The following is a 27,255-nucleotide window of genomic DNA, read 5'->3' as shown; positions in this document are numbered from 1 at the left end:
GAAGTGGCAGTGTCTGCCAGAGGTGTTTCCCACACTGTCACAGCTAGTCTGTGCCAAGCACTCACTAGTAGTGCAATTAGAGCATGTGACGCATTTTTTGTGACCAGTACGATATCTTGCAGTTACAACTGCAGTAAGTATGACTGCAACAATACAAATATTTGTCAACAATTTCTTTTTTTGTCTCGCATTTTCGTTAGATTCCATTGTAGGTGCCCCCAACAGCTACATATGTCATTTCAACTACAAGGTTGGGTACCTCAAATCAACGCTGTTTTACAGAGACATTTAGATACATTGCAGTTGCAAGTATATGTCTCTTACTTTAGTTATCATAAATCCATTGTATCTTGTCTTCCAGAAATTGTGGAAATTTGTGAATGATCAATAAAATATTTAGCATTAGTAGAGGCATATGATGCAAGAAAGCAAGCTTATGCAGCATCAGCCAAAAAACAAAAAAAAAAAAAAAAACCCCATTTCACCCCTCCATTTGTTCCAAATGCCTGTCCAGCTCTACCTTAAATTTATTTAGGCCATCAGCATGAAAGTCTGTTCCACCAATCAACTACCCGCTGACCAAAGGCAAATTTCTGCACATCTATTCTACAACTGTCTTTCCTCAATTTGAATCTCTGCCCCCCCCTCAGGTTCTTAATCCGAGAAAGAGGAAGAATCCCATCACATTCAGTTTGCTCAACCCATTCAAGGCCTTATACACCTCAATCAGATCACCTCACAGGTACCTACTCTCCGGGCACTGCAATTTGCAGGACCCTTTCGTGGTAAGAGCACCCTTTTGTTCCCCTCACGAATCCTGTTGCCCTTCTTTACTCATTCTAGCAACTCTACATCCTTCCTAAAATGAGGCCTCCAGACCTGTACACAGTACTCTAGGTGTGGCCTGACCATTGCCTTGTATAACGGGATAATTACCTCCCTGTCCCTGCTAGCAAAATTCCTATATATCATTGACAAGACTCCATGACCTGCCCTGACAGCCCATCTGCACTGCTCAGCGAACTTCATATTTGACTGCACAGTTACTCCCAGGTCTTTTTCACTTTCCACTTCCCTGAGTGTAGTACCACATAGTTGGTACATTTTTCTTTGGTTATTGCTACCCATATGCAGTACTTTGCATTTGTCAATGAAAACTTCAGTTGCCACTTCTCAGCCCATTTGCCCAACTTATCTAAATCCAGTAGCATACTGTCTTTACTATCGTTAACAACCCTGCCAATCTTTGTATCATCTCTGCAAACCAACCTCTACAAACTTGGACATTAAACATGATATACCTTCATCAATATCATTGCTAAATATACAAAACAACAATGGACCCAACACCGAACCCTGGGGAAATCCACTAATAACATTTGTCCATGAAGAGCAGTGTCCATTGATTACCACTCTCTGTCGTCTCTCACTCAACCATCCCTTTATCCATTGTAGCAACTTACCCTTAATGCCATGCCTCTCCAATTTGTATAGCAGTCTTCCATGTTCAACAGTATCAAAAGCTTTCTTGAAATCCAAGTATATGATTCAAAATTATTTTTGGCATTCAGTTCCTTTGTGACCACATGATAGTATCCAATCAAATTGGTCAGACAAGACCTCCCTTTAACAAACTCATGCTGTGTCTTAACTATTACTGCAGTCTTGTCTAGATGATCCTGCAATGCTTCTTTAACCAGTGATTCTATTCTTTTCCCCAGAACATAAGTTAAACTAACAGGTCTATAGTTATTCGAACCCCCTTTTGTGAACTGGTGATACATTTGCACACTCCAATCCATGGGGACCTCCCCTGAGTCCAAGGAAGCTTTCATAATTATGGCTAAGGGTTTTCTTACTTCCTTTGCTGCCTCCTTTAATATAACTGGATAGATCCCGTCCACCCCAGGTGCCTTTCTATTGTTTAATTTCAACAATTTCTCCTACAAAATTTATTACAAAATCACTTAGCTCCCTGTTTGAGTTCGATGAACTTCTGGCACTCCCCTCATTGAATAACTCCTCATGTGTGAATGTAGATGCAAAATACTCATTCAGTTTATCAGCTACCTTAGCGTGATCATCAATAGTCAACCCATCTATGTTAAGTGGTCCAATCTGATTCATTTATGATACAAAAGCTTTTCTATTTCATAATCAATATATACAAATTAAAATACCTAAAAGAAACGCAAAGGATGTTTTACATAAAACCATCTACCACATGCTCAGCACACGTGCCACTTTTTTATTCTTCTTTTTTTTAAAACTAAGGAAATATAAGGGATACATTTTTTTCATTATAAAATTTTAATACTGCAAATAAAAATAACATGAAATATTTCCCATATTACAAATAACATAAAAACTATTACAAAACATTCTACAATATAAAAACAAATATTACATAAAAAACAAACTATTCTAGAAAAGGTACACAAAACTCACAGATTACATGAAAAAAATTATCACACAAATATTCAAGAAAAATTTATTCTAAAAATTGCCATATAGAATTTACTTCTTTATTAATATTTGTTGTCGATCTTCTGTTATTTATTTGTTTGTTATTTGGTTTTTAGGAGCATTAGCAACTAAGGCCATATTGCTCTGGGAAATGCGGTGGTCATTCCCTTTCCGCATCCCCCGTATTTGGTGGTGACGGGCTCGAACCCCGGTCTAATCAAGAAGCATGTGCTACGCACTGCTGTTCCTTCCCACCTGGCTACGGAGGTGCCTAGGTCGATCTTCTGCTTTGAACAATAGCTGAGTGATGATTACTGAGGAAAGATTTGACATAACGATCTGGATCAAATTGAAGCAATGGTTTTCCATTTAGATGTATGGTCATCATATATGCAAAGTGTTTAATTATCAAAGATGTTCTTTTTTATTGTTACAATATTGTTCATTATGCTGAAAGCTTGCACAGCTTCAGCACTGCTAATCACAATGGTTTCAAGAATATTTCTGAAAAGGGAATTTTATTCGATTTTAAAGATAAACTGTTTTTGATAAAATCTCTAAAGTCATTAATTTTTATTTTATATTTTATTAGAAAACTGAAATTTATTATTTGTTTTTCGTGCCATGGCTCTCATGTCTCTTGCCATTGAGACGAAAGTTCTTCCATATTCCACGATTCTGGGTAGCATATGTTTAAAATTTCCTTTAATTCCTCATCGTCAATGATATCATGACTTTCTTTATTTAATTTAAAATTACTCTGTTGCATTAATAAGGATAAAACAATGCAGTTTAATAACTTGCCGCAAGGTAATTTTTTAAATGCGTTCTTGCTTTTGATTTTGATTCCTTCAAATTTTTTTGACTTTAGCATGCTCTCAATTTTAGCTTCATATTTCCTTCAGAATTTTTGAAATTAGCAATGGCACTGATAGTTCGAAAAATTAATTTATCTACTTTTACTAGAGTGATGATGCGACTTTGTAAAGCTTCTGAAAAGTAAAAGAGCTGCAGGATGTTGATCATTGGTGCTAAATCGTTAAGAAATTCCAGATTTAAAAGTCGCCTTAATAATCCTTAAATATTTAACTTCTGATTCAAAATGTTTTCACAAAGCAGGATAATTCCTCCAAACTGCAATTGCAGTCTGCAAGCTAAAAGCTGCTCATCATGGCCCAAACACACAACCAATCTTTATAGTTTCCACATCAAGTTCTTTAGCAATCATCCTTAATTAAATGGCACTGGATTTTTGGAGATTGGTGATATAATGCATACAGTTGTTTTTTTATTATTATTATTATTATTATTGTTTGCATGCCATTATATTTTGGAACATTTTCTTCACAGCGAAGGCCTCGACACAGTTTCAAAATCTGCCAACTTTGCGAAGATGAAAATCTTTGTCCAAACTGTTGGAATCACTTGGATATTTGGCTACTGTGACCATGTATACTTACACAGGAGAAATTTACTGAAAGGTGTGGATCACTCACTTCTCTGAAAAAGAGATGACTGCTTTCCAGAGTAAAGGGGAACCACAACATAGGTTGACCAGAGGCAATTATCCGTGTCAGGAATATGCCCTAATCTTCTGACTGGCTATGGAAAGCATAAGAAGAAAGACTGTGAAGGAAAAAAGAAAGAAAGAAAGTGAAGAAAGCATATGAACAAAGAAAAACCTTTCTTCACATCCAAAGACAGCATACTCTTCATCACCACTTGGAGATCCCTGAGAATTTACTAATGACCATAACAGGGAAATGAGCCTGGCAATGCTCTTACTGCTTTCACCCATGAACTGTGAGGACAATAGTATATATAAATCGTATATGTATCAGTTGTCATTTGGTTATTTAAGTTTAATGTTCTAAATCTCATGGTATGATTTAGTAATTTTTGAAATATAATTTAATTTGTAATGTAATTGTTTTAATGTCAGTTGTTTAATTAACGGCACCCTATATCATTTAATGTCATCTTATTTTGTTCTTTAATGTCTTGTCATTTAATGTTATTCAATGCCTCTTATCTGTAAACCCCTGGACTTTTGGTCGTGAAGGGAAAGTGCAATACTAAAAATATTTAGTATTGCACTGAGAAAGCAAAAATAAGAGTAGGAGTGTGTTATAGGCCTAATGACTTGAATGAGTACAATGAACAATTGTACAGAGAAATAGAGCGGGCTAGTAAATCGGAATGTCTTATAATGGGGGATTTTAACTTCCCAGATATTGACTGGAACTTGTGGGTTGGGCACTCACACACCAGTCAGACTTTTGTGGATTTATCGGATGATTGTTTTCTGCAGCAGCATGTTCGAGAGGCAACCAGAGAAAGTAATACTCTTGATCTGGTTATCAGTAGTGATCATTCATGTATTAGGAATTTGCAGATAAAAGAACCACTAGGTGGCAGTGATCACAGTGTACTGACGTGAGATTTACTTAAAGATTTAATTACCATCGGGGTAAAGGAAAGGGTTTTTGCTTCCGTAAAGGCGAGTACAGTGGTCTCCGACAGTTTTTAAATTCTGTACAGTGGGATCAACTGCCGATGTTACCAACAGTAAATTCTAAGTGGGAAGCATTCAAGGAATTAATCGTGGAAGCTACTAAAAGGTTCATACCTATTAAGAAATATTGTTCAAGGTTTAGGCCTAAATGGTTGTCAAATGAACTAATGAGACTCGTAACAGAGAAGAAAAATGCATGGAATGCATATAAATTATCAGCGACTCAGAAGCCTATGGCAGATATAAGTTAATCTGTAATCAGGTCACAAAGGAGGTTAGGCAGGCGAAGGCAGATTACGAGAAATCCTTGGCAAAAGATGCTAAGAAAAACAGCAAGGATTTCTTTACTTATATAAACTCTAAAAGGAAGGGGATGAATCTGATTGGTCCACTTGACATCGATGGTTCAACTGTTGATGATCCTGCTCAGATAGCAAACAAACTGAATGAGTATTTTGCATCTACATTCACACATGAGGAATTATTTAGGTTTGAAAATGGCAGAAGGTTATCAAATTGTAGCAAGATACTTAATGATTTTATAATAACTGAGAGCAAAGTGGAAGAGAAATTGTTAAAGTTAAACGTAAGAAAAGCACCTGGGGTGGATGGGATCTATCCAGTCATATTAAAGGAGGCGGCAAAGCAACTAAGCAAACCCTTAGCCATAATTATGAGAGCATCCTTGGACTCAGGGGAGGTTCCCACGGACTGGAGATGTGCAAATGTATCCCCAATTCACAAAGGGGGATCGAAGGGTGACACGAGTAATTACAGACCAGTGAGTTTAACTTCTGTTCAAGGTAAAATAATGGAGTCACTGGTTAAAGATGCATTGCAGGATCATCTACACAAGACTGCAGCAATAATTCAGACACAGCATGGGTTTCTTAAGGGAAAGTCTTGTCTGACAAATTTGATAGGATATTATGATGTGGTTACAAAGGAACTGGATGCGAAAAATAATTTTGATATCATATATTTGGATTTCAGGAAAGCTTTTGACACTGTTGCGCATGGAAGACTATTGTACAAATTGGAGCAGAATGGTATTAAGGGTAAGTTGCTACAATGGATGAAAGGATGGTTAAGTGCTAGAAGACAGAGGGTGGTAATCAATGGGTGCTGCTCTTCTTGGACTAATGTTATTAGTGGAGTCCCACAGGGTTCAGTGTTAGGTCCACCGTTGTTTTGTATATTTATCAATGATATTGATGAAGGTATATCAGGCTTAATGTCGAAGTTTTCAGATGATACAAAGGTTGGCAGGGTTAATGACAGTAATGGCAGTGTGCTACTGCAACAGGATCAAGATAATTTGGGCAGATGGGCTAAGAAGTGGCAACTGAAGTTTAACCTTGACAAATGCAAATTACTACATATGGGTAGAAGTAACCCCAGAGAAACGTACCAACTATGTGGTACTACACTTAAGGTGGTAGAAAATGAAAAAGACCTGGGAGTAATTGTGCAGCCAGATATGAAGTTTTCTGAGCAATGCAGACAGGCTGCCAGGGCAGGTCATGGGGTTTTGTCAATGATATATAGGAATTTTGCTAGCAGGGAAAAGGAGGTGATTATCCCTCTGTATAAGGCAATGGTCAGGCCACGCCTTGAGTACTGCGTACAGGTCTGGAGGCCTCATTTTAGGAAGGATGTAGATTTACTTGAGCGTGTACAGAGAAGGGCAACAAGATTGGTGAGGGGAATGAAGGGATCCTCTTACCAAGAGAGGCTTAAGTTCTGCAAATTGCAGTGGCTGGAGACTAGGCACCTGCATGGTGTTCTGATTGAGGTATATAAGGCCTTGAATGGGTTGAGCACGCTGAATTCTGATGGGATCCTTCCACTTGTTCAGATTACGAACCTAAGGGGGCATAAATTCAAATTAAGAAAAGACAGATGTAGAATAGATGTGCGGAAATTTGCCTTTAGCCAGCGGGTGATTAATTGCTGGAACAAACTTCCATCTGTCGTTGTGGAAGTTGATAGGTTGAATAAATTTAAGGAGGAACTGGACAGGCATTTGGAGGGAATGGTGTGACTTTTTTTTTTTTTTTTTTTTGGCTGATGCTGCATAAGCTCATACATTTGCTTTCTTGCATCACATGCCACTACTACTACTACTATTATTTAACCTTCTAACCAGTTACAATCAAAGGTTGTTGCAATAAATATTTTCTCTCTCTCTCTCTCTCTCTCTCTCATATTGACTAGCATGACTTCTCAGTAGGTGGGAAAGGTGGCTGCATAGGTTTTACAGGCACCACTAATATTACGGAATGATAATCCCTTTAACCCTTAATTTGCACTTTCTTACTGCTTAAAGGCCAGAGGTGGGAACAATGCATACAAAATTAAATCTCTTGTAATTCATTCGTTAATTAATTAAATCAAATGAAGAAATTTTAAAACACATAACTGGTGTCGATTGTGCCATTAAATTTCTGGGGATGGCACTCGCCCCACCGTAGTTCCGGCTCTGGATACTCAATAATCAAATTCAGGATTTCACTTGTAAAATAAATGATTGTTTCAACAATGGGCCCGCAAATTTAAAAAAATAATAAATTGAGCTGTCGTGAGCCCACTATAGCTCACCACTGGTAGCACTTCGTATGATGTTTGAGAATGAGTAACTAATTTTTTCCATAAATATTAAAATACAAAATTCTCTAATCATATATTACTCTAAGGGTATAAACTGAAAATTTGTTTCATTATAAATTATGTGTTTTATGTTATATGAGATATCTACAAGAAAAATGTGATTTATAATCATTAATGATTATAAATCACATTTTTACATACATGAAAGGAAATAATGAAAGTGAAAGCCATGCCGAAAAAATTATGATGGTATTTTGGCATCATCTCCTTGAGTTCCACGTATTTTTTTACTCCTTGAGTTATGTGTTCTATAACATCACACAGCTTTTATATGTTGCCAGTAATGAACAATCCTGAGATTTGTATATTCTGGAAAATAAATGAATTCATATTAAATAGAAAGAACAGAGGAAATCAGAATTATCCAAAATGCTTAAAATTCACACTATTCAAAATACTTTAATAAATAATAAAAAAAAAATCAAAGCTCGGAGATTGTCATGAATTAGGGAAATCATTTTCAGTGCTTCAGCACAACAGCCCTATGGGAAGAAATGAAAAACGACCAAATTCTTTATTACGGTGAAAGCATAAGGAAGAAACCACAATGGCATCCTCTAAAAAAAATCATAAAATTATGTACCCATAACATAAAAAGAAGATTTTATCATTTGCAAGAACAAGCAATGTTCAGGTTCAAGCTAAATAAGTTAGACATAAAAATATTGCAAAACTGGAGAAAATAATAATGTGTTGTTCAAGAAACAACAAAATCTAGTGTTAGTAATAATACTGAGAGAGAAACAAGAATGCAGTAAAAGACCAGCACCTAACAGTTTGTAAAATTCAATAATCCAATATCACCTTGAAATAAAAGAATATTTCAAAGTGAATGTTTATTAATAAGGTTTGAAAAATTAAACTTACCTCAATATTTTCAAGAATTTGTTTTTTTAACATTTCAATAGTCTGTCTATTTTGAATGGTATCTGTGTCTCGCATATCAAAAAGATGACATAGGTGAGCATACTCTTCTTGAAAATTTTCTTTGTCATCAATGCTTATCAATCTCAGTAGTGCCTGGACAGCTGTAGCAGGCTGGTCAGATGATGAATTCAAATCAGAGAGACTTAAAAGATCATTGATAAAATCTCTGAAAGACACTTGTTCATTTTGGGCAACTGTTTCTCCTATAAAAATATACAAATAAGAAATCTCACATTAAATTATTTTCAAATGTATTTTTCATTTTTTTTTAAATTGAAAGCAAAAAAATATTTCTAAGAACTTCAGAATTTTTTAATTATTCCCATAGAATGAATTGTTATAGCATTACACTACCAAAATATTAATATTTTCAATTCCAACAATTTTAAAAACAGAACACAGCAGATCATATAACTATATGATTAAAATCATACAATTTGCTGTAATAAAATATTTATGTTGTTACATCAATTCATGTAGCATAATACAAACTTAAACTTTAAAGTTAAAAGCAAGTCAGTTAATTCAGTTAGTGAAGTTTATGGAAATTATAATTTTAGCAAGTACTTAAAAACAGTAATAAATATTGCCAAAATAATAAAATTTAGGCATTTTTGTTTATTCAGACATGAGATGCAGTCCTGGGTTAATCTATATACATTGTAAGATCAAGTCTGTATAGTGGCACACAAAAAAATGCACAGCCTAATGTTAACGGTTGTGTCAGTATATTCGCTGTAATAAAAACACCTGGTATTAGTAGTGTCAAATACAGTAGACTACAAAACTAACGGCACCCCAAATAAGGGAACATTCAAGCTAGCAGCACATTGAGATCGGATGTTTACATAGAATGCAGATGTCTTGAAGTGGCAAAGAAATGAAAACAGCAAGTCATGTGATTACTGTATGTGTTTACGTTCGCCATTTTAAAAGTGAATTCTGTACTGATATTATGGATTATACTGCTGTTTTACATTTATTTTAAATAAAAACCCCTCACTAAACATTAAAGTTTAGTGACAAACTTGATATAATCCAAACTATTATATTAGGTTCACCCAGTAATTTCTTACATATACCCATGTATATTGTGTCTGTAAATTGCATGTGTTCTCTGGTCGATTTGCTTGTTTTGCTGGATGAAAAACCCCAGTTTCTGGGGAAAAAAACTTGCTATCTACGCCTCAGACTGACTAACTCAGCCACAGAGTGAAAAAAATCCATAAAAGCTCCTCGTGTGATCGATGGGATTCGAACTTGGGTCTTTTCCACCTGGTATGGGGAGCATGATGATGATACCACTGTGCTAACCACACAGAAAACTTGATACAATAAAGAAAATAGAATGGGGTGTAAGGAGGAGTGTTTATGTTTTTTATGTGCAGTTAATAAAATTTCATTCTTAATCTCTCTATTTTTTATTTAGCCTCATTATTTCTGCATTAAATACATTAAAAATAAAACTTTCTAGATAACGGAAAAATCGAAATAGCAGCACCTTGAATCCCCGAAGGTGCCGCTATTCTGAAAGTCTACTGTAATGCAAGGAAGCAAGTTTAAATAGCAACAGCAAAAAAAAAAAAAAAAATCTGCCCACTTCATTTGTTCATCCTATCTAATTATTCAGCTAATCCTTCTTTAAATTTAATAAAACTACCCACTTCCACAGCACCAGATGAAAGTTTACCAACAATCAATTATTCTCTGACTGCAAGAAAATTTTATTTTCATATACCTATCCTGCAACCTTCCTTTTTCAATTTAATTTGATTCCTTTTGTGTGTGTAGTCCAACAATGAGTAAGTATGCCACCAAAATTTAATTTATTAAATCCTTTTAAACCCTTAAGCATTTCAAGCAGAACTTGCAGGTGCCTGGTTTCCACACCTGCAATATACACAGTTGAAATTTTTCTTGGTAAGAGCCAGTTCAGAAAAAGACCAGAACTTTCTCTCACTATATGGCTAATACAAAGAGTATCCTTTTGTGCTTATGATTAATCCTGTTGCTTTTTCTCTGCACCCAATTCCAACAGATCCACATCCTTTCTAAAACAAGGCTTCCAGACCTGTATGCAATACCCAAAATGCAGACTAATCATTGCATTTTACAACAGGATAAACACCTCATTTATTCATCCCATATGATAATCAGTGATATATAGGAATTTTGCTAGCAGGCAAAATTTTTCCTATATATCACTCACAGAACCCGATGAGCTGTCCTAGAAGCCCATCTGCACTGTTCAGAGAACTTCATATCAGATTGTACAATTATCCTTAGGTCTTTTTCATTCTCTACTACTTAAAAATAGCATACCAGTTGGGTGCAGTAGCACCCAACTGGTATGCTATTTTTAAGTAGTAGAGAATGAAATTGGATTATTGCTACTCAAATACAATTTTAAGCCTCAATTACCACTTCTCAGCAGCATACCATGATTCCTATCATTAAATACCCTGCCAAACTCTGATCAGCAAACTTAAACATTAAACTTAATATGTCTTCATAAATATTTTAAATAAATGGTGAAAAGAATAAGGGGCCTTCATGCTGGGAAACTCCACTAATAACATTAGTCCATGAAGAGTAGTGGCCATTAATAATCAATCTGTTTCGTGCCACTCAACCATCACTTTATTCATAGCAGTAACTTTTCCCTAATGCCATACTGCTCTAATTTTCATACCAGCTAAGAAATACTATTCAAGGCTTACACCTAAATGGAAGTCAGATGAACTAATAAGACTCCTGGCAGGGAAGTAAAATGCATGGGATGCACATAAATTATCAGATTACACAGAAGCCTATGGTAGATATATACTAGTCTGCAATCAAGTCATAAAGGAGGTCAGTCATGTTAAAGCAGATTATGAGAAGTCTTTAGCAAAGGATGTAAGGAAAACAGCAAAGCCTTTTTTATTTATGTAAACACTAAAAGGAAGGGGATGAAATACATTGGTCCACTTGATATCGATGGTTTAAAGTTAATGATCCTGATCAGACTGCTGACTAACTGGATAGGCATTTTTGCATCTACATTCATAGATGAGGAATTCTTTAGAGAAGGGGATGCCAGAAGTTTAACAAACTCTAACAGGAAACTAAAATGATTTTGTGATCATTGAGAAGGAAATATAAGAGAAATTGTTGAAGCTAAACATAAAAAAAGGCACCTAGGGTGGTGGGATTTATCCAATTATATTAAGTGAGGAAGCAAAGAAGGGTACCAAACAAATTGCCATAATTATGACAGCATCTCTGTATTTAGGGGAAGTCTTTCTAGACTGGAGATGTGCAAATGTATCCATAAAGGGGGATTCAAAGGTGATTGAGTAATTACAGACCTGTTAACTAACTTCTGATCCAGGGAAAATAATTATTAGTATTAGTATTAGTAATGGCCGCATGGTGCAAGAAAGCCTATGGCTTATGCTGCACCAGCCAAAAAAAAAAAAAAAAACAAATAAAACAATGATAAAAAAAATAATAATAAATAAGTAATAATAATTAATAGAAGAAAAGGAAATTAAACCTATCATCCTATGTGCTTCCCTTGCCCGAAGGTACTATCCAGATGACCTTTGAAATTCCCCAAACTGTCAGCCTCTACCACCCATGTAGGCAACTTATTCCAGTAATTTATAACTCGCTGGCTAAAATAAAACTTCTTGCAGTCCAATCTAAATATTCCCACCCCCTGTAACTTGAATTTATGTCCCCAAGTTCTAGCATTTATAATCTTGAAAATTTCATCCTCATTCATTTTACTGATGGAGTCACTGGTTAAATAAGTAATGCAGGATTGTCTAGACAAGACTGCAGTTACTGAAGCACTGCAGGATCATTTAGACAAGACTTCAGTTATAGCTCAGACACAGCATGGTTTTGTTAAGGGGAAGTCTTGCCTGACCAACTTGATTGGATACTATGATGCAGTCACAAAAGAACTGGATGCAGGGAATAGCTTTGACATTATATACTTGGATCTTAGAAAGGCTTTTGATACTGTTGCACATGGAAGACTGCTACACAAATTGGAGCAGTGTGACATTGAAGGCAAATTGCTGCTAAGGATAAAGGGGTGGTTGAGGGGGAGAAGACAGAGAGTGGTAATCAATGGACACTGCTCATCGTGGACTAACGTTATTAGTGGAGTCCCTCAGGGCTCAGTGTTGGGTCCATTATTGTTTTCTGTATTTATAAATGATATTGATGATGGTATATCAAGCTTAATGTCCAAGTTTGCAGACGATACAAAGGTTGGCAGGGTTGTCAAGGACACTACTGACACTATGCTGCTGCAACAGGATCTGGAAAGGTTGAGGAGATGGGCTGAGAGGTGGCAAATGAAGTTTAACATTGACAAATGTAAAGTACTACATATGGGAAACAGCAACCCCAGAGCAACGTATCAACTCTGTGGTACTACACTGACAGTGGTAGAGAATGAAAGGGACTTGGGGGTGGTTGTGCAGGCAGATATGAAGTTCTCTGAGCAGTGCAGATGGGCTGCAAGAGTAGCTCATGGAGTATTGTCAATGATATACAGGAATTTTTCCAGCAGGGATAAGGAGGTGATTATTCCCTTGTATAAGGCAATGGTCAGGCCACACCTAGAATACTGTATACAGGTCTGGAGGCCTCATTTCAAGAAGGATGTAGAGCTGCTGGAACGAGTCCAGAGAAGGGCAACAAGATTACTGAATGGAACAAAGGGGTGCTCTTACGAAGAAAGGCTTAAGTTTTGCAAATTACAGTGTCTGGAGACTAGGCACCAGCGAGGTGATCTGATAGAGGTGTATAAAGCATTGAATGGTTTGAGCATGCTCAATGCTGATGGGATTCTTCCTCTAGCTCAGAATAATCACCTGAGAGGGCATAAATTCAAATTGAGGAAAGACAGATGTAGGATAGACGTGCGGAAATTTGCCTTTAGCCAGTGGGTGGTTGGTTGGTGGAACTGACTTCCATCCCTTGTCGTGGAGGTTGATAGCGTAAATAAGTTTAAGGCTCAGCTGGACAGGTATTTTGAACGAACAGAGGGGTGAAGTGGAAGCGGATTTTTTTTTTTTTTTTGGCTGATGCTGCATAAGCTTGCTTTCTTGCATCAAATGCCTCTACTAATGCTAATGCTAATACACTTCAGTCACAGAATGGATGTGATTGACGTGTTAAAGGTTCTCGTCTAACCAATTTTATTGGATACTATGATGCAGTAACAAAGGAACTGGATGCAAAAAATAAATTTGAAATTATTAGATAGTAACTGAAAACACATTGCATGAAGGGCACTATACATTTTATGCAGGAGTAGGAATAAGTTAAAAGAAAACACAAGTGTGCACAAAAAACCATGAAAGAATTTTATGGAAACAAAAGTTGTTACAAGAACTGACACAGGCTTAAAGTGCAGGAACCATTGGTAGGTACTGATCATGCAATAATTATTTAGAAGATGAAGAGAGATGTTGCAGTAGTTAAAGGTAAAGACAGGAGTTTTAATTTCAGAAGAGAGGGCTATGACAGTTTATGCGAATATATTTGAATTATGAAATACCTTTAAAGTGATAATCACGGAAGCCATGAATGCATATATACCATTAAGAAAATATTGCACAAGGAGGATACTGAAATGGATGAATACGGAACTGGCCAGTACAATAGAACAGAAAAAGATAGCATGGGAAAGTTACAGAGCAGTAATGAAAGTACTGAAGCCTACAACAGTTGCAAGTTTATCTGTAACAGTACCACACAAATAAGGTTAGAGAGGCAAAGACTGAGTATAAGAAAGCACCAGTTAAGAGAGCAAAAAACAGTAACAAGGTACTTTTCATGTATGTAAATATAAAGAAGAAAATGAATCAGATCAGACCCTTGCATACTGGGTGTGAGAAAGTCTTAAATAACTCAGCTGATATTCAGTATTGATGAATTGGATAGGAACTCTGCTTGGTCTTTACTGACAAAAGCCCCTTCATGCTGAAGAGAGGCTGTGTGAGTGAGGCTGACCCCTACAATTAATGATTTCGAAATTACTGATGACTGTTTATTAGAAAAACTTGCAAGCATAAAGGCAAGTAAGGCTCCCAGAGTTGGTGGCATATACCCAGTAATTTTGAGGAAGACAGCCAGAAAGTATATGGAACCAGTGAGGTTAATTATGAGGGTATCATTGGACTCAAGTGAAATTCCTTTGGATTGGAGAAGTGCCAACGTATCGCCAATACATAAAGATGGTTCTAAGAGTGAAGCCGGTAACTACAGACCGGTAAATAATAAATGAATTCATATTAAATAGAAAGAACTGATTTCAGTGTTAGGCAAAGTCTTAGAGGCAATGATTAAGTGTGCAATCCAGGGACATTTTTAAAAAATGGCATGCTGAAGGACACAACATGGTTTTGTTTAGGGAAAATCATGTTTAACTAACCTAGTAAACTAAACTATTTTAACACAGTTACTCATAAATTGGACATAGAGAACAATTTTGACATAGTTTATTTGGATTTTAGCAAAGCATTTCACTCAGTCCCTTATGAGAAGTTACTGTTGGAACACGTTGGGTTTACTAGAAAGATTTCTAAGATGGACTGCAAGGAGGCAGAAGGCAGAGGATTGTGATTAATGGATATTCTTCAGATTAGTGTAACATCAGAAGTGGAGTAATCAAGAATCAGTTCTTGGACCACTGTTGTTTCTGATTTTCATAAATGACATCGATGAAGGGATAAAGCGCATGATGTCAAAATTTGAAGATGATGTAAAGACTGGGAGGGGCATTATTAATAATCAGTGCCAAGCAGCACTCTTTTGGGATGACTTGAACAGGCCTCAAGAGTGGTTAGAAAAATGGCAGCTGTTTTAATGCAGCAAAATGCAAGGTATTACACTTGGGAAATAGCAACCTGAGAATAAATTATATACTTGGTAGGGTTGAATTAAAAACAGTAGAGGAAGAGAGGGATCTGGAAATTATGATACGGGCAGATATGAAGTTTAGTGAGCAGTGTAAACAGGCAGCCAGGAAAGCCCATGGTGTCCTATCAATGATTTATCGAACATTATCCTGTAGAGATAGAGGTCATAATCCCACTGTATAAGGCAATTGTAAAACTGCATTTGGAATACTGTGTCCAAGTATTTGTAAAATAATAAGAAAAGTTTACCTCAATATAGTACGTAGAACACTTCCATATGTCCAAGTATAGAGACCTCACCAAAAAAAAAAAAAAAAGACATTGAGCTTCTTGAAAGGGTCCAAAAATGGGCAACTTGCATGGTGAGACTGACAAAAGGAAGACCATATGAGGAAAGATTTCAATTACATGGGCTACAGAGCTTGGCAACAAGGCACCTTAGAGGAGACCTGATTGAAGTTTATAAGGCTTTGAGAGGGGTTAGTAAAATTAATGATGGCAGAATTTTCACTGTTATAAAGAATTCCAGAACTAGAGGCCATAAATTAAAATTACAGGGGAAGAAGTTTAGACTAGACTGTAAGATGTTTTCTTTTAGTCAGAGAGTCATGGATTACTGGAACAAGTTGTCTCTGGAACAGTAGTTGAGGTTCACAGTTTGAAGAAATTCAAAGGTCAACTGGATAGTTACATGAGGAGGGAAGTTTATGATTTGTATTTTTTTAATCTACTTTTTTTTTTTGTTTTGATGGCACAGCAAAAGCCTGTGGCTTCTTTGCCTCATCATCATCAGCCATTTTCAGTCCACTGCAAGATGAAGGCCTCTCCAGCAACTTTCCAGTTCCTTCTGTTTTGTGCAATGGCCATCCATTTACTACCCACAAACTCATGAATTTCATCTGTCCATCTCCGTTGTTGTCTTCCAGGTTTTCTTCTAGTTCCTCTTGGGTACCATTCTGTTATTTTCTTAGTCCATCTGTCATCATGTCTTCGAGCTATGTATCCTGCCCAAGACCATTTAGTTCTTTAGTTTTGATAAGAATGTCCTTTACTTGAGTTTGCTGCCTAATCCATGTGTTTCTCTTCTTATCTAACAGTCTGATTCCCAATATATACACGCATGTATACTTGCGTGTACACCAATGCTAGGAGTTTAGTAAATAAATTTGATGAATTTGAGGTATTGCTCAAAACATCAAAGGCAGATATTGTTGGGATATCAGAGACTTGGTGTCACACAGATATAAGGAATGCAGAATTGGAATTTGGGGAGTACAACATCTACAGAAAGGATAGACTGGATAGGAAGGGAGGAGGGGTTATGCTATTAGTTAAGAAATACATAAAATCCAAGGAAGTGAAGCCAGTCGACATCGCTGGACAGTGCAGTGTCGAGTCAGTTTGGTGTGACATAAGCATTGGGAGATCAAAATTGAGAGTACGAGTGTGCTATAGGCCTAATGACTCTGATGAGTATAATAAGAAACTGCACAGGGAAACAGAGTGGGCCAGTAAATCAGAGAGTCTTATAATGGGACATTTTAATTTCCCAGATATTGACTGGAGTTTGGGGGCTGGTCACTCGCACACTAGCAAGGCTTTTGTGGATTTATTGGATGATTGTTTTCTACATCAGCATGTTCGGGAGGCAACTAGAGGGAGGAATACTCTTGATTTGATTATCAGCAGTGACTCTTCATGCATTAAGAATCTGCAGATAAATGAACCACTAGGTGGCGGTGATCACAGTGTGCTGAAGTGGGATTTACTCAAAGAAGTAACTACCATTAGGGGTAAAGGGAAGGGTTATTGCTTTCGTAAAGGCGACTACGATGGACTGAGACAGTATTTAAATTCTATACAGTGGGACCAACTGATGATGTTACCAACAGCAAATGCAAAATGGGAAGCATTCAAAGAACTTATCTTGGAAGCTACTAAACTTTACATACCAACTAAGAAATATTGTTCAAGGTTTAGGCCTAAATGGATGTCAGATGAACTGATGAGGCATATGGCAGAGAAGAAACATGCATGGGATACATACAAATTAACACATGACACAGAAGCCTATGATAGATACAAGTTGATCTGTAACCAAGTTACAAAGGAGGTTAGGCAGGCGAAGGCAGAGTACGAGAAATCTTTGGCAAGGGATGCAAAGAAAAACAGCAAAGAGTTCTTTACTTATGTAAACTCTAGAAGGAAGGGGATGAATCAGATTGGTCCACTTGATATCGATGGGTCAACTGTTGATGATCCTGCTTAGGTAGCTAACAAACTAAATGAATATTTTGCATCGACATTCACACATGAGGAGTTATTTAGCGAGGGGAAAGCCAGGGGTGTATTCAACTCTAGCAGGAAGCTAGAGAATCTTGTAATAACTGAGAGTAAAGTGGAGGAGAAACTGTTGAAGATAAACACAAGAAAGGCACCTGGGGTGGATGGGATCTATCCAGTTATATTAAAGGAGGCGGCAGAGGAAGTAAGCAAACCCTTAGCCATAATTATGAGAGCTTCCTTGGACTCAAGGGAAGTACCCGCACACTGGAGATGTGCAAATGTGACCCCAATTCACAAAGGAGGATCAAAGGCTGACACAAGCAGTTATAGACCTGTGAGTTTAACTTCTGTTCCAGGAAAATTAATGGAGGCACTAGTTAAAGAAGCACTGCAGGATCATTTAGACAAGACTTCAGTTATAGCTCAGACACAGCATGGTTTTGTTAAGGGGAAGTCTTGCCTGACCAATTTGATTGGATACTATGATGCAGTCACAAAGGAACTGGATGCAGGGAATAACTCTGATATTATATACTTGGATCTTAGAAAGGCTTTTGATACTGTTGCACATGGAAGACTGCTGCACAAATTGGAGCAGTGTGACATTGGAGGCAAATTGCTGCTGTGGATAAAGGGGTGGCTGAGGGGGAGAAGACAGAGAGTGGTAATCAATGGACACTGCTCATCGTGGACTAATGTCAGTGTTGGGTCCATTATTGTTTTCTGTATTCATAAATGATATTGATTATGGTATATCAAGCTTAATGTCGAAGTTTGCAGACGATACAAAGGTAGGCAGGGTTGTCAAGGACACTACTGACACTATGCTGCTGCAACAGGATCTGGAAAGGTTGAGCAGATGGGCTGAGAGGTGGCAAATGAAGTTTAACATTGACAAATGTAAAGTACTACACATGGGAAACAGCAACCCCAGAGCAACGTATCAACTCTGTGGTACTACACTGACAGTGGTAGAGAATGAAAGGGAGCTGGGGTTGGTTGTGCAGGCACATATGAAGTTCTCTGAGCAGTGCAGATGGGCTGCAAGAGTAGCTCATGGTGTATTGTCAATGATATATAGGAATTTTTGTAGCAGGGATAAGGAGGTGATTATTCCCTTGTATAAGGCAATGGTCAGGCCACACCTAGAGTACTGTATACAGGTCTGGAGGCCTCATTTCAAGAAGGATGTAGAGCTGCTGGAACGAGTACAGAGAAGGGCAACAAGATTACTGAATGGAACAAAGGGGTGCTCTTACGAAGAACGGCTTAAGTTTTGCAAATTACAGTGTCTGGAGACTAGGCACCAGCGAGGTGATCTGATAGAGGTGTATAAAGCATTGAATGGTTTGAGCATGCTCAATGCTGATGGGATTCTTACTCTCGCTCAGAATAATCACCTGAGAGGGCATAAATTCAAATTGAGGAAAGACAGATGTAGGATATTTGTGGAAATTTGCCTTTAGCCAGCGAGTGGTTGGTTGGTGGAACAGACTTCCATCCCTTGTCGTGGAAGTTGATAGCCTAAATAAGTTTAAGGCTCAGCTGGACAGGTATTTTGAACGAACAGAGGGGTGAAGTGGAAGTGGTTTTTTTTTTTTTTTTTTTTGGTTGATGCTGCATAAGCTTGCTTTCTTGCATCAAATGCCTCTACTAATGCTAATATAATTCATTCCATTCTTCGCTGTGTAGTTCTCAGCTTCTCTTCCATTCTTTTGGTGAGTGCCCAAGTTTCACTTCCATAAGTCATGGTGGGGAGTATACATTGGTTCATTATTTTATGTTTCAGACAAATTAGGATATTGCTCCTCAGTATGTGATTATATTTCCTGAATGCTATCCATCCAAAATTTATTCTTCTCTTGACTTCCAGCCATTTATCATTATTACAGCTAATGACTTGTCCCAGGTAAGTATATGAATCCACCTTTTCAATTGCTGCTCCTTCAATCATTATATCCTTTTCTGTGGCATACTTGTTCAACATTACTTTTGTTTTAGCCATATTCATCTTTAGTCCAAAATCCTTACTAACTCTGCATAACTGATTAAGATTTTCCTCTAATTCTTTGGGATCGTGGCTTATGACCACAGTGTCATCTGCAAATCGTAAATGGTTTAGGTACTCTCCATTCACACTTACTCCTTTCTGCGACCAGTCTAATCTTCTGGAAGCTTCCTCAAGGGCAGCAGTAAACAACTTTGGAGATATGGTGTCTCCCTGTCGAACTCCTTTCTCAATTTTAAATTTGCTACTGTCTTTGTCTAGTCTAATAAAGGAGGTAGCATTCTCGTATATTTTCTTCAAAATCATAATATATGGGGTATCTATGCCTTGTCTTTCCAGTGCCCGAAACATTGCCTTATGCTGTATGGAGTCAAATGCCTTTTCATAATCCACAAATGCCAGGCATAATGGTGTTTTATATTCATTTGCTTTCTCCATTAGCTGTGATATTACGTGAAGGTGATCGATAGTTGAGAATCCTGTCCTAAAGCCAGTTTGCTCTTTCGGTTGATTCTCATCAAGTATTCTTTCTAATCTGTTAGTGATGACCCTTGTGAACAACTTGTAGATGTGGGATAACAAGCTAATTGGTCTATAATTTCCAATTTCTGATTTATCTCCTCTCTTATGCAGAGAAACTATGATTGCATTATTCCACTCCTTAGGCATCACACCTTCTCTAATGCATTTTGTGAAGAGTCTTGCCAGTTTTTGTGTCATGTCTCTTCCTCCCAATTTTAACAACTCTACAGTAATTTCATCTTCCCCTGGGGCTTTCTTGTTCTTCATTTTCTTCAACGCATGTTGTGCCTCATCAGGAAGGATATCAGGTATGTTGTATGTGTTACTAATTTGCAATCCATCTTCCCCACTGCTGGCATCATTCCCTCGCTCCTTGTATAACTCTTTATAATAGTCTTCTGCTATTTGAATTATGCCTTCTCTGCTATTTATAAGTACACCATCACTATTCTTCAGTTTCAGTATCATTTGTCTTTCTGTATTACTGCTGATTTAAATCCTTTGTTTATCCTTAATGCTTGTTCTACTTTTCTTGTGTTTAATTTTCTTATGTTCACTCTGAGTCTCTTTCTAATGGCTTTGCATAACTCAGTATACTCAATTTTCTCCTTGTCAGTGTTTTTCTCTTCATTTGTCATCTTCGGTTCATCATTGGGATTTTTCTTCTTTGGGATTTCTTTTTACCTATAGGTTTCTTGGGCTTTATCACTTTCAGAAAATTGTAATATTCCTCATCGATATCTTGGTCTTGAGCAGTCTGCAGAAGCTCAAACTTGTTCTTAAGTTCCAGTACATACTGCTTTTTCTCCTCTTCTGTTATATCAAAGACCTTTGTATTATTTACTCGAGTCAGTTTTTTCTTTTCTTTTCTTACATCTATATCAAGTGTGCATCTTACCATTCTGTAATGACTTCCAACATTTAACTTGTTCAGGACAGTAACACCATTCACGATATATCTTCTGTTAGTGAGGATGAAATCGATTTCATTAGTTGTTAATCCATTTGGGCTCTTCCATGTCCACTTTCTGTTCACCCTTTTTTTGAAAAAAAGGGTGAACAGAAAGGGTGACATTCCTCGAGATTCTGCAAGTTCCACAAGTCTTTCACCTCTTTCATTTCTTTCACCAATTCCAAAATTTCCTATAGTTCCCCTTTCTGCACTGTTTTGTCCCTTTCCAACCTTAGTATTGAAGTTCCCCATAATGACAGTGTAGTGAGTTTTCTGTTCATCTAGAAGACTCTCAATTTCGGTGTACATTTCTTCAATCTCTTCATCATCATGTCTCGATGTTGGTGCATAAATCATTATAACCTTTAGCTTATACCTCTTAGAAATCCTGAGTAGTAGTCTTGACACCCTTGGTGATGTACTTTTGAATTCCAAAATGTTGTTTTTTATATTTTTATGGACCTTTGTAAAATGATAAGAGAAGTTTACCTCAATATAGTATGTAGAACACGTCTGTATGATACTCTCCAGAAATTAAAACAAAAAAATCGAAAAACTTACATTAGAGTAACAAATAATTTAAAAAATAATTAAAAAATCAATTTAACACAATAAAACTCAATTTAACACAATTAAAAATAAGAAAATTAATTAAAAGAATTTAACGAAAAAATTGCAAAACGATTTTCCTTCTTGAAGCTGACAACGCTTTTCGACCGTATGTCGTGTTTACAGGAATGAAAATTACCGAATAGGGGTGAGTATGAAACTTAAATAGGGATTATTTGTCTTTGCGCATGCACGTAAAAGCCCATGAATCGGAGATGAGATATGGCCGACGAACATTAGCAGAATTTTCATGTGATTTAATTTAATTTCATTTTAATTTTAATTTCTGGAGAGTATCATACGGAAGTGTTCTGTATATCAACTTCTGTATATCATCTTCTATATATCAACTTAGAACGTATTGAGCATTACAGCTCTGGTTCATACTATCTAATTTTTATGGACCAGAAAGCCAACTCCACCTTCACTGTTTCCATTGGTGTACAACAGATTTCCACTTGATAAACTTATAAGAGATTTATTTCTTCTTCTTGTTTTAGCCAAACCGATGATATTCCAATTCACATTTTCTAATTCCTTTTCAAGCTCTAATATCCTGTCTTCACCGATGAGCGATCTTATGTTGTAACAGGCCAAGTTCAGTTTCCGTGCATGGCAGCCTGGTCGTACCCAGAGATTCTTAGCACCCTCTGCTTGCACTCTGATCCTCTTGCTGCTGTAAGGGGGGGGGGGGGGGAGTGAAAGCCGCTGGGAACTGAGGGCCATTTGTTTCGTCTTACTGTCATGTGCTGGAGGGTTTGGTCTTTTCCTCTTCATCCTGACCTGGCGTCTTGAAGAGAACCACTCTACACATTCGTTGCCACCTAAGTGACGTAACAGGGCTTACCATCAAGAAGGTGTGCATGAGTGGATTTTAGGGAGGCAGGCCAACCGGACTTCTCCTAAATCTTCTGAAATAGAAAGATATTGGATCCCTCAGTGTTTTAGACTAAGTGTCTGATAACACACAGAATGCCTGTTTCCCTCTAAGCCCCTATATAGGAACAGGGGAATGCCTGTTCCCCTCTTTGCCCTATATGGGTATACTAATACTATTACTAATACCTGAGTGGGGGGAAAGGGAATTTTATAATCTGACATTAGAGGACCTGATTCACTCTCTTTATCTAAGACTAAAAAAATCTAGTTGAAAGCCAGGTCTACTGGCTAACAAAGCTGAAGTACATACTATATAGTCCTAATTATTAAAAGGATCCTTGTTAAATGAATGTAACATTATCCTGATGTTAAAAAGAGTTAATTCCATGATCTAAATCAAAGGCATAAAGGGAAAATGATACATAATCTTAATTATTCTCCAAATGGCACTTGCCCATTGCTACTGATTAATAATAATGAATAACTGAAATCACAACAGCTTAAAGATTCATTCTCTTATGCATTTATTTACTTTTTACAATATATAAATAGGTTCATAGACTGGATTTATGTAACAAAATCATCAAAATCCGTATAATTTGTCCAAAGAGATTAAATGTACATTAAATTATCTATTAATTATGATTCAAGTTTATTATCCATTCTCTGATATAAATTCACAAGCAAAATATATATTTCTGATTTTTGGTTTTTGTTCCTTTATCATTAATAATGAAATTTAAAAAAATCAAAACATATAAAGCTATATTTGTGCTTGAAAACCATTACTTGCCATTCCTCCACATATTCAGTTCTTTAAATGTAGGAATCAAATATTTTTTCAGCCTTGACAGTTTATCTTTCTCTTTTTCATATCTTCTTTTCCATTCTTCAGCAGTGAGTTCTTCATGTATCATTAAAGTATTTTTAATGGTCTTTACTCTAAGGAAAGAAATAAGGGAAGTTAAACAGAAAAGCATCTAATGTAGCAAAATACAAATACATGCTGTTATTATATTATTATTATTATTATTATTATTATTATTAAATAAAATAAAGGCTTTATTTAATTTGTTCCTTCAAATAATAGTTTAACTATTTGTGGCATATATAGCTTAGCATTCCATGGGAAGAAAGATTATATAACAAAGCCTTTATATAATAAAGGATAAAATTTTGATATTGAAATTTCGCAGGATTATTTAATGAAAAAACTTTCGAGCTTACAGACCAGTAAGGCTCCTGGAGTTGATGGAATATACCCTATAATCTTAAGGGCAGCGGCAAGCGAGTGCATTGAACCATTGAGGCTAATTATGCGAGCATCATTAGACTCTGGGGAGATTCCCTTGGATTGGTAAAGTGCAAATATATCTCCCATACATAAGGGTGGCTCTAAAAGTGAAGTTGGAAATTATCGACCTGTCAGTCTGACTTCAGTAGTAGGGAAAATCATGGAGGCGATGATCAAGGGTGGAATTCAGGATCATTTGGATTGAATTGAAATTCTCAAGGATACTCAGCATGGTGTTGTAAAAGGAAAATCATGTTTAACAAATCTGGTTCGCTATTTCGAAAGGGTCACTCACGAGCTGGATTTAGGGAATAATTTCGACATTGTTTATTTAGATTTCAGCAAAGCTTTTGACTCAGTCCCACATGAGCGGTTGCTTTATAAGCTGGAACAGGTTGGAATCACTGGGAAAATCCTTAGATGGATAGAAGGATGGCTTCAGGGCAGGAGGCAGAGGGTTGTGATAAATGGCTATTCCTCAGGTTGGGTTGATGTAAGAAGCGGGGTTCCCCAAGGATCAGTATTAGGACCACTGTTGTTTTTAATTTTCATAAACGACATTGATGAAGGGATAGAGGGCTTGATGTCTAAATTTGCAGATGATGTTAAAATTGGTAGAGTAGTTAATGATCACTGTCAAGCTGAGCTTCTTCAGAGAGACCTAGATAGACTTCAGGAATGGTCAGAAAAATAGCAGCTATGATTTAATCCAACAAAGTGTAAGGTATTACACCTGGGAAACAGTAATCCCAAAATAACTTATTCACTTGGTGGAGTTCAACTAAACCCAGTACTGGAGGAAAGGGACTTGGGTGTTACGATACGGTCAGACATGAAATTCTCTGAGCATTGTAAACAGGTTGCAAGGAAGGCCCATTGTGTCCTATCGATGATCTATCGAACTTTTGCAAGTAGAGATAGGGACGTGATTATCCCATTATATAAGGCTTATGTTAGACCACACTTGGAATACTGTGTTCAAGTATGGAGACCGCACCTAAAGAAAGACATCGAGCTTCTTGAAAGGGTGCAAAGACGGGTAACTCGCCTGGTGAGATCGGCAAAAGGGCGTCCTTATGAAGAAAGACTTCAAATATGTGGGTTGCAGAGTTTGGAAACTAGACACCTTAGAGGAGTTTTGATTGAGGTGTTTAAGGCTCTGAGAGGCATCAGTAAAATGAATGAGGACGAAATTTTCAAGATTATAAATGATGCTAGAACTAGGGGACATAAATTCAAGTTACGGGGGGAAATGTTTAGATTGGACTGCAGGAAGTTTTATTTTAGCCAGCGAGTTATAAATTACTGGAATAAGTTGCCTTCATGAGTGGTAGAGGCCGACAGTTTGGGGAAATTCAAAGGTCATCTGGACAGTACTTTCGGGTAAGGGAAGCACATAGGATGATAGGTTTAATTTCCTTTTTTTTTTATTAATTATTATTATTTAGTTATTTATTTATTTTATTTTATTTATTTATTTATTTTTTTGGCTGGTGCAGTATAAGCCATAAGCTTTCTTGCACCATGCAGCCGTTACTAATACTAATAAGGTTTCCAATAAAAACAGTAAAGTGTGAATGGTCACTGTAGCCATGTGGTCAAGAAACCCTCTGTGGTACACTCTTGCATAAGGATATGGTTGTTACATGCATTTGAGTGGACAATGATGATTTAAGTCTACATGACTGCTAAATATGGTGGGTGTTCTTGTATTCACTCTAGCTTGTGAACTCCTCTCACCTTATGTGGCCATCCCAGAGCATAAACAGAAAATTATTTATTTTTATTTAGTTAAGTATGATTTTAGAATACAAATATTTAAGGTCATGACAATATCCTGAATTCCAAATTAAGATTATTAGTATGAGTCAACACGGGTCAGGTGATACCTGTGGAATTCTGTCCCACAGATATCACCTTTCAAAGTATTCAAGCACCTGCACTATCAATTTAAAACTATCAAGTTGAAGAGACTTAATTTGTGGTTCTGCAACTGAAAAGACATACGTGTATCTGCATGGGCATTTGCATATGACCACAGGCCTGATGTAGCCAAGTGGTCAGGAGTGAGAGTGCATAGCACACGTTCTTTGAGTGGACTGGGGTTCAAGCCCATGACAAATAAATACAATAAATATTTGTATTGACGATTTATTGTAAACTCTACTGACTTGGATGTCGTGCCGGAGTATAAACAGAAAATTTCATTACGCCTGGAAAAGTGACACATTGCATTCACTGTAAATAAATTTACATTTTAAATTATTATTATAAACATAATATTTGAGGTTATAATAAATAGTGAAAGTATCCTTCTTCCCAAATGCAAGCATGAACTCTTTTCACCATGTCTGATGTGACTTGTGAAGTGTCTGAACAGTTATATACTGGCTTTTAATTTTTCCAACCAAGGCCATATTATCCAATAGACACATTAGAGCCTAAAAAAACTAAGGGACCTACAAAAACATGTTTGCCCATTTTTTTTTGTTTGTATGATAAACTATTACAAAGATCTCTTTTAGTGCAAGTGCATCATTTCTACACGCAACCATCTACTAAGTAACTAGGAATTGGCATCATTAAGTATACATCTCATATTGTGAATACCTTCACAACGAGTTACCTTGATATTGCACTACCTCGAATAAGTAACGCTTCACCAATGGAGAAGACTACTGTTATTTATTCTTGGTGGATACCACCACCTAGACAGCATTTTTTCGGAGCTTGTTGGCTCCTCATCGGTGGGTGGGCAGTACCCTGGTGATGCAATGATGACAACCTAGTTGCGAAGTATAACTTCACAATATGATTTTGCATCACCAGGGTACCTACCAGCCCACCGATGAGGAGCCAACAAGCTCTGAAACGATGCCATCTAGGTGGTGGTATCTGCCAAGAATAAGTAACAGTAGTCTTCTCCATTGGTTTGGTGAAGCGTTACTTATTCGAGGTAGTGCAATATCAACGTAACTTGTTGTGAAGGTATTCACAATATGAGATGTACTTAATGATGCTAATTCCTAGTTACTTAGTAGCTGGCTGCGTGTAGAAATGATGCACTTGCACTAAAAGAGATCTTTGCAATAGTTTATCATACAAACAAAAAAAAAAAAAAAAAAAATGAGCAAACATTTTTTTGTAAGTAACAGTAGTCTTCTCCATTGGTTTGGTGAAGCATTACTTAGTAGCTGGTTG

General features: G+C 36.8%; 1 protein-coding gene across 1 annotated transcript in view; it reads right to left on the bottom strand.

Annotated features, from left to right (window-relative positions):
- The window catches only part of LOC150090676 (kinesin heavy chain-like), a 201,913-nt gene that overhangs the window by 59,211 nt on the left and 115,447 nt on the right, over positions 1-27,255 (bottom strand). Inside the window, exons 11-12 of the mRNA XM_090368489.1 lie at positions 23,554-23,702; positions 8,519-8,781 (exon numbers count right to left, since the gene is read on the bottom strand). Coding sequence (XP_090224615.1) covers positions 8,519-8,781; positions 23,554-23,702 — 412 coding nt within the window. The remainder of the gene's footprint in view (positions 1-8,518; positions 8,782-23,553; positions 23,703-27,255) is intronic.

This window comes from Mastigoproctus giganteus, chromosome 1, assembly GCF_048544385.1.
Source record: "Mastigoproctus giganteus isolate SK-2022 chromosome 1, ASM4854438v1, whole genome shotgun sequence".
In the NCBI taxonomy this organism is placed as follows: domain Eukaryota; kingdom Metazoa; phylum Arthropoda; class Arachnida; order Uropygi; family Thelyphonidae; genus Mastigoproctus; species Mastigoproctus giganteus.
Note: the sequence above shows the minus strand (reverse complement) of the source record. Positions and strands in the feature narration are given on the sequence as shown.